General features: G+C 50.0%; 1 protein-coding gene across 1 annotated transcript; it reads left to right on the top strand.

Annotated features, from left to right (window-relative positions):
- Nucleotides 1–372: 372 nt before the first annotated feature.
- Nucleotides 373–7,627, top strand: LOC134337745 (photoreceptor cilium actin regulator-like). Its single transcript, XM_063032969.1, has 3 exons — nt 373–3,230; nt 4,158–4,376; nt 7,504–7,627. The coding sequence occupies exons 1-3, from the start codon at nt 373–375 to the stop codon at nt 7,625–7,627; spliced, it is 3,201 nt and encodes a 1,066-aa protein (XP_062889039.1).
- Nucleotides 7,628–8,212: the final 585 nt, after the last annotated feature.

Genomic DNA, 8,212 nt, shown 5'->3' with positions numbered 1-8,212 from the left:
TCATGGCAGGTAAAGACGATCTGATTGATGAAACGTGACTAATCTGATAATCTTAGAAGGTTATTCTTAGAAGCACGCCTGGTAATGCACTTAATCCACAACATCTGAAACGTGAAGATGGTGAGAAAGTTAAACGGAAGGCCAGCAGTTCAACAAGAAAGGTATTCAAGGATCTGCTCGCAGAATGATTGAATTGTATTCTAAGGAACGGTCTGAGCTTTGAAAGCTGTCAACATACAAGGTTTGAAGAGCAAGGAGCCAGCTGAAGCCGTACTGAACAAGAGCCTCTGCAGCTGACAGCACTGCTACAGGGTGGTGTTTATCCTTTCTGAGAATTGATTAGTATTTCTCACTGCTTAAAGAAAAATAGCAATGGGCTGCGCACCCTCGCAAAGCGAAATAATACAGCACATTGCGAAAAGTACTTTTAAACCTCTGAAGAAAGCCAAGGCCCTGTCACCTGTGGACAGAGCGCCTGCCGAGAGCCAACCCTCCTCTGTTGGTGGAGGTTCGGAAAACTCTGACAATGAATCGAACCTGTCTGAGGAAGTGCAAGAGGATACCAGAGGTCCCGGGAATGAGGTTTCACAGCAACGGGGAAGAGGCCGATGGCAAAATATGCCTGCAACGTTGGTGCCCACAGAACTGTCCAAAGACACCAGTGGGAAGAAACTACCAAGCAGCACCAAGACGGTAACAACCAAGGCCACTAGCTCAGAAACACGAGTTCCCCAGGACCTGAGTGTTCGGAAAGACTGCGACTGTTCCAGCAATGGCAACACAATTCAGCAAAGCAAGAGCAGCAGGAAAAAGGGTCGTCATGCTGCCAAGCAGACAAAGAGTGTGAAGCTGAGGTCTAGAAGCCAATCCAGAGGTGAAGATGAAGAGAAAGTAAACTTTCCTACATCACTGGTTGAAGCCCATCAGGCAGCATATGCTTATCTCAACACTAGCCTCTCTAAATATGACACCATCCTGAGTCTAGCTGATCAGGCCACGCAAACTCAGCTGATGCTTCAACAGATGGTAAGCTTCCTGACACTTCGCTTTGAGGAAATCAACAAGATGCTGGAGGAGATAGCTGCCGACGGTGAGTGGCTGGTCAGGCACGTTGGCCCTCATCTCACGTGGCCGACTGAGAAAGCAGACCTGAAGGAACAACCTGATCTCCTGCAACAGCTGCTGCTTTACACAGTGAACAAGATGCAGGCAACCAATGGAACAGTGACCTCCCTGACCGCCACTGTCCTGCGGGAAACCTGCGACTATCTGCGAAGTGCTACAAGCATCTTCCAGAGAAGATTCCTGATGAAACAACAAGCGGACGAGAGGCTGCAAGCGCTGATTGATCGACTCGGAGCCTGCACAATGCAGCCTGTTCACACCAGGCCAAGGGACGCCACCCTTTATTCAGAGGACAGTGGCATCGGTGCAGACACAGATACCACAAAGGAATACTGCACATTGAAAGAACATAGCAATCCCGAGAAAGCTTCCAAAGCAGCATGTTGCAATCCCAATGCTTACATTTTGTGCAGGAACTGCCTTCTAAATTCCACTCCCACAAACCTAGCACGAATGCAATCTTGTTCCTCAAATCCGTGCTACTGTGCTCAAAGCAGAGGCACAGTTTGTTCCTCCCCACCCGGTGAGGAGAGAGCACTGTGCTCCCCACCCGGTGAGTCCGCAACCAATGCTTTGTTGAGGCAGAACAGATCCATGGGGTCTCTGGGGTCGTTCACCAGCGCAGAAGGTGAGGCACTGGCTCACAGCGAGTCCATGGACTTTTGTTCTCTAGGTGAGGGTGATGAGGAAGGGAGTGAGTCGGATTCCACCTCCCCTGAAGGCCCTCGGAGGCCAAAGTCGTCGCCGCCAGAAACTGCGGTGATACGGTCTACGCTGAAAAGGATAGAAAAGCTGGAGAATGAGGAGATGACCATAAAGATCAGAGACGCCATCAGCCACAAAATCCAGTTCGTCCCCACACCCACCGCGTCGCAGGTTTGGTCGGACGATGAGAGTAAACCGCAGCCGGCCAGGCCGCACAGCGCAGGCGGACTGAGGAGACGCGGGCCGAAGAAGCGCCGCTCGAGGTCGGCCGAGTCTTTGCGCAGCAAGGCTGAGGACCCCACCCTTCTGGAGCTGCAGAGGACACAGAAGGACCTGAGCCGGCGGCTGGACATGATGCACCGGACCGAAGCTGAAGCCAGCCGCCGGAAGGGAGCAGGGAGTCCAGCCCGAGCCAGGCCCCAGGACGCGAATAGCCCAGTCCGCGCCGAACTCCGGCAGGCGAGCAGCCTGACTCGCGACAAGACCCCTGACCCCGGCACCAAACTCAGGGCCTCTCTTCAACGAAAGTTCAATGTATTACCCAGCCAAGAGAAATCGCCCAGCCAGGCCAAGGCCAGCAAGTCGTTGCAGCTGCTGAGTGACAGCTCCAACCCAGGAGATGCCAAACCGTCGGCTGCGTCCCTGGCGTCCCGCCGGCCCAGTACTCCCACCCTGCCCTCGGTCCCCCAGCAACCTTGCAGGAAGCAACGTGCCAACAGCGCGCCGGATTGCCCCGAGGCCAACCCCGCCACTGACCTCTCCCCGGTGACAGCGTTAACCGAGACGGATGCCGATTACTTCCCATTGCCTCCCACAGCACTCGAGCTCACTCCCAACGCCTCAACGCTCAATGTCAGGCAAAATCATGCCGTGTCGGTGGCGGGAGACGCGAGCTCCAGTGCAGGCACCATCCCCGTTGCCCTCATGCCAACCAGCATCGTCTCCCCCTCAACCTCGGGAGCATCCGAGACGACTGATGCTAGATCCCTCTCAACCACAGACACATGCGCTAATGGGGAAGCCACTGGCATCCGGGTCTCCGTACCTAAGGCGGCAGTGACTCAGCGACTGATGGCATCACTGGATTCGATGGCCTTGTTACCCAGCAAACACATGGGAGGCGGTGCCAGCCCGGGAGGAGCAAGGAGGCTTCAGGGGGCGGTGGAGCGCGGAGTGCGCTCGTACTGTGGCGGTGCTGACAGGAGCCAAGGGCACGCTCCTAGTGCCGAGATACACCGCCTCTCGAAGACATCAGGGCCGCTCCAGGACTGGCAGCCCTACAAAATCATCAACCTGCGCTACTCGGGCGATTCCGGTCGCCCGGCAGAGAGCGGGCCGGCACAACCGTGGTGTCCACCCCCCTGTCCGCGCAAAGTGGCAGCTTCGCCCCGCTTGGACAGGCGAGAGGAAGAACCAAGCAATCCACCGCAAAGGGGAGAGGACTCTGGCGAAAATCGGGCATCCTTCTCCCCTCGTGCACTGAGAGCATCCGCGCCTCTCTTAAAGAAGCCATTCCAGCAATCAGAATGCTCCACCCAGCCATCCCACAAGCCAACCCAACCCTCTGTCACTTCAGTTAACTTGAAGCAATCAGACGTCAACTCATCCCGTCCATCTGAAAACTTACAACAACCACTGGTCAATTCAACAAAATTGGCTATCATCTCAACACAAGAATCTACCAACTCTACACAACCCAATGTCAGTGCAACACAGCCATCCACCAACTCAGCACAACCATCTGTCAATCGGACCCAATCTACTCTCAGTTCAGCGCAACAGCTTATCAACTCAACTCATCCCTCTGTCAGTTCAACCCAGCCATCGAACAGCTCAACTAGTCAAACTGTTGACTCAGCACTTGCATCTATGAACTCAACCCATCCACCCGGCAACCCAATCCAAGGATGTGACAATCAGACCCACCAGTCTGTCAACCCAATCCAACAATCAGACACCACAACACTCACCAGCCCTACCATAATCAAGAAAATGTCTCCCATGAAACTTTTATGCCAAACACATCTATCGGATAAGAAGTTTGTCAGTCTATCATCTCAACCAAGGCCCCCTTTTCAGGCAACTAGATTCCCAACTCCTTCACCCAGTACCGTGGAGAAGAGATTTACAAGTCCACCTTTACAGCCTAAAACTCTATTCCGACCTATTGGTTATACAGCACCCTCCCCTCCTGCATCTAGGAGATGCCCAGATCCAGATAGACCTTCCCCTCAAGCTCTCACAAACAGACATCCAAGCCCACCAACAATTAGTAAACAGCAGACTCCTCCAGCCAGTCCAACAAGATCTTGTTCAATTATGGCCAGGAAGCTACCGAGTCCCCCCACCCATCGAAGGCTTCCAAGCCCACCTACACAACAGAAGCAACCCAGCCCATTCCTGCACCGTAAACTGCCAACACCCCCTGCTAGCTGCCGACAACCAAGCTCTGCATCATGTACCAGAAACTATTCTCCACCCGTCTCACCAGGCGTCTTGCGGAAAGGGTCTACCAACCAGCTTGAGGACGACTGGGAGTCTCAGAGGTCTGCGAAAACTGGATCTAATGCTTCATCCATATTTTGTCCATTGTACAACTCCATATTTGAGGCTAAGCCGCTTTCTGTCAACTGCTTTGGCGCACCAGATGCAAATGACCAATTACAAAGCAACGTTGTGGGAGATGGTAGCCCGATGATGTCGAGAGCAGTGTGGAGGAACAGTTTTATGCTCAGGAAGCCAGGAGATCGGCACAGGAGGTTGACCCTGAGTGGAGTCCATCCCCAGCCTTTTGTTAAGAGGAATTATCTGCTGGATTGTAGAACTGGAACCCAGGGTAGAGTCTCTGCATCCACTTCAGCTACAAGTGAACCTACACTCCACTGCATTGGGTAAGTGTTGCACTGGCTTCGGTCCCTATTGCAGAGGGAAAGTTTTAACGTGAATCCAAGTAGTAAATGCTTGCAGGTTATCTAGTCATCAGATGGAGAGATTGACAGAACAGATTTAGTTTAACAGCTTCTTCCATGATATGTTCACATCCCTAAACATTTGAGTATAATAGAAGAGTAGGGTGGAGAAAGCCTCTTGACCCACACCTTCTACCCCAGTTCCCACCCCTTATCCTTAATAGTGAACAGTGAATTCTTACAGGAATTTAGAAGAATGAGGCCTATTGAATGGTGAAAGGCCTCAGTAGAGTGGATGTTTCCTATGGAGAGGGAGTCTAGATGACACAGCCTGAAAATAGAGGGGCATCCTTTTAGAGCGGAGATGAAGAGAGTGGTGAATCTGTAGAATTTGTTGTATAGGCCAAGCCATTGAGTACATTTAAGGCAGAGGTTGATAGATTCCTGATTAGTCAGGGCATGAAAGGATATGGGGAGATGGGAGGAGAATGGAGGTGTGAGGGAAAATGGAACTACCAGAACAGAGTTGATGGGCCAAATGGCCTAATTCTGCTCCTATATCTTATGATCTTAGTGAGGCTGCAATCATCTTGGTTCCACTTTTACTGCTCTATTCCTTATTTTGTCAGCTATAGCAATAAGGCCATCAGATATAGGAACAGAATTAGGCCATTCGGCCCATCAGATCTTCTCTGCCACTCAGTCCCATTCTCACACCCTCCCCTCACCCCGTAACCCTTACCAATCAAGAATATATTAAACTCTGTCTTAAATACACCCAGAGACCTCATTGTCGCAGCTCATTGTGGCAATGGTTTTCACAGGTTCACCACTCCTTGCTGAAGAACTTACTCATCATGGTTCTAAAAGGATGTTCCTTTCTTATAAGGCTTTGTCCTCTGATCCTAGACTTTCCTACTAATGGAAATATTCGTTCCGTATGGCTTTCTTGCTAGTACTCATCTCTTAGGTAGCAGGTTCAGGTCAATTCCAGAGCTTTATTTCAAAATGTTGAGCAGACAAGGCGGAAAGAAGGGAATCATATCTATAAGGTGAGTTGTCTTCCAGATGGTATGTTAAACTGAAGCTCCTTCTATCTCATGTGAAACATCTGGGTGACTTGGCAAAAACAATTTAGTCTGGTTAATAGGGCTATTGGTTAATCGGGGCAGCTGCTTATTTGAAATAGCTCTTAAAAAAACAAAAACTAATTCCATTTGTTTACTTATGACACTGTGCCACTTCATTGGCGCAGGAGACTGTTACCAAACAGTTTCTAACAATCGTCAGGTGCGTGCACTTGCGTAGCCATTAGATATTACACCATGATTAGGTCGAACACTTTTTAAATAGCGTCAGTTGCGTGAGCTTGCATTCAGAAAGCAGCGATTTTTGTCGCTGATAGTTAGCGAGTAATAAGCAGTAACTTGATTCAGAATGGCTTTGCTCCTTGCTGTTTCAAGCATTCAGGCTTGGAGATGCTAGAAATGGCCAGGAGTGAAAATTAAATGAATTCACTACTTGAACAAGTTTGGAACTATGAAAAATTTAAGGTATTAACAATTGTCTTGAACATTACAATGAAAATGAAGGTTTTTAGGATGCAATTGTTGAAGGCCCTGTATAAGACAGTCAATTAACTGCACTAGGGGTCTACACTGATTTTGTTCATTTCATGGTTGTCCGTCACATCCAATGATGATGGGAATCTGTCATAAGGGGGTGGCTGGGAACGGACCCAAGTGCAAGGCACAGATACTGAAGTACTAGGGACAGGACTAGGATACAGCGTGAGGGCAAGGACATGGACACGAAAACCGGGAACCTGGAACAGGACTGGACAAGAGAGCTAGGAGCCGGGGCTTGGACTCTGAGCCAGAGACTGGACAAGGACCCAGAACCTGGGTCTTGCCTCTGGCTCGGACCCCCAGAACTAAGCAAGGACGTAACTTGGCTGGCAGGCAGGATGAGGCTGGAGTCTTCAGGCTTGAGGCGAGGCTGGAGACTAGAGGCTTGAGGCTTGGCGTCTTGAAGCTCCTCCTGGGCAGGGCACAGGTCACCTGGGCAGGGCGCAGATCTCCACCAGACAGAGGCAAGGGACAGAACCAACCGCAGGGTAACGGCAAGACGGCCTGGCTTACCCAACGGAGGCCAGGGACAGAACCAACTATAAGTAACAGCAAGACGGCCTGGCTTACCTGGCAGAGGCAAGGGACAGGAAGGGAGCTAGGTACAGGGTGGCTCCAAGACAAGACTTCAGGCGAGACGAGAGTTACCAGCAAGACAAGGCAAGGCTTCAGGCGAGGAAACAGAAGGCAGGAGAAGGGATACAAGGAGTAAGGACAAGAACAATCCAGCAGCCACACCCTGGTCTCTGGAGGTATTTATGCAGCCAGCCCCAACAAGCATCAGCTGCCTCAATTTGTGCTCAACAGGAATAGAAACAGGGTAGACAGGAAAACCTGGAGCAAGGGTCGATGGACCGGACCGTGAACCGGAATGCAGATTGCAATACCGGACCATGACAGAATCTGTGTGGGAGAGTTTTTAAAGTGGGAAAGCCACTGCACTCATGTAGTTTCACTCTCTCAACCATGGGAATCCAGGTCCAGTGGTATGAATAGTCGTCACACCTGAGGTCTATCTTGGTTGCAGTGGATGACCAACACTATTTCTGTGCCTCGTCATGCTCTTCACTCTCAATAGAGCGTTGCAGAACCGCCTACTTGACAGTTGGACCTCACTGTTGATTTCATCTGCCCAGTTTGCCAGAGCTGACTTTGCGTGCTAGGACAGGCAAGTCCCTATCTCCCGCCGGCTACCCTCACCCATCAAAGTGGTACACCAGAGCTGGGCTGCTGTCACATGCAAACAGCTACTTGGAGTGACAGGTGAGAGCTAAGTGCCCGATGGAACCAAAAGAGAGTGAGATTGGGCTTGGCAAACCTCTTCAACAGAGGTGTTACCCCGCCCTGGACACTCCATGCACACCTTTGTTCACTTATAATCAATCAAAAAATACATGATAGCGTGCACTGGATGAATTCCTCTATCAATAACTATTAGGAAATAATACACAATATTATAGCACTGTGTAGTGTTGGTAGTGTTCTAATTTGTCTAAATTTCATTTAAATAAATAATTTAGTACTTAGTTAAATGGTAGTTTATTTTTTTTATAGCTCTTTAACAATTTCCATGAAACTTCAGCTAACTGGGGGAGCTGCTTAATTGGCCAAAATGTACTAGCCCTTATGTATCCCAATTAACCAGAATCGATTGCATTTATTTCTGCATTATCTTTGTGAAAGTAGATAACCTAAACAGTGTAAGATAGGGAAACAAGGAAATAAGGTAATGGGCCCATATGAATAATAAAAACCGAAGACTGACAGATAGGGATATCTTATTTGGCTTCCCATCAGGTCATGGATGGCTGTGTGTTCTGAGGTGGCTGGAGAGGCGAATGTGGG

This window comes from Mobula hypostoma, chromosome 2 (assembly GCF_963921235.1).
Source record: "Mobula hypostoma chromosome 2, sMobHyp1.1, whole genome shotgun sequence".
NCBI lineage: Eukaryota > Metazoa > Chordata > Chondrichthyes > Myliobatiformes > Myliobatidae > Mobula > Mobula hypostoma.
The sequence above is the reverse complement of the archived record's forward strand: the minus strand, read 5'-3'. Positions and strand labels throughout refer to the sequence as shown.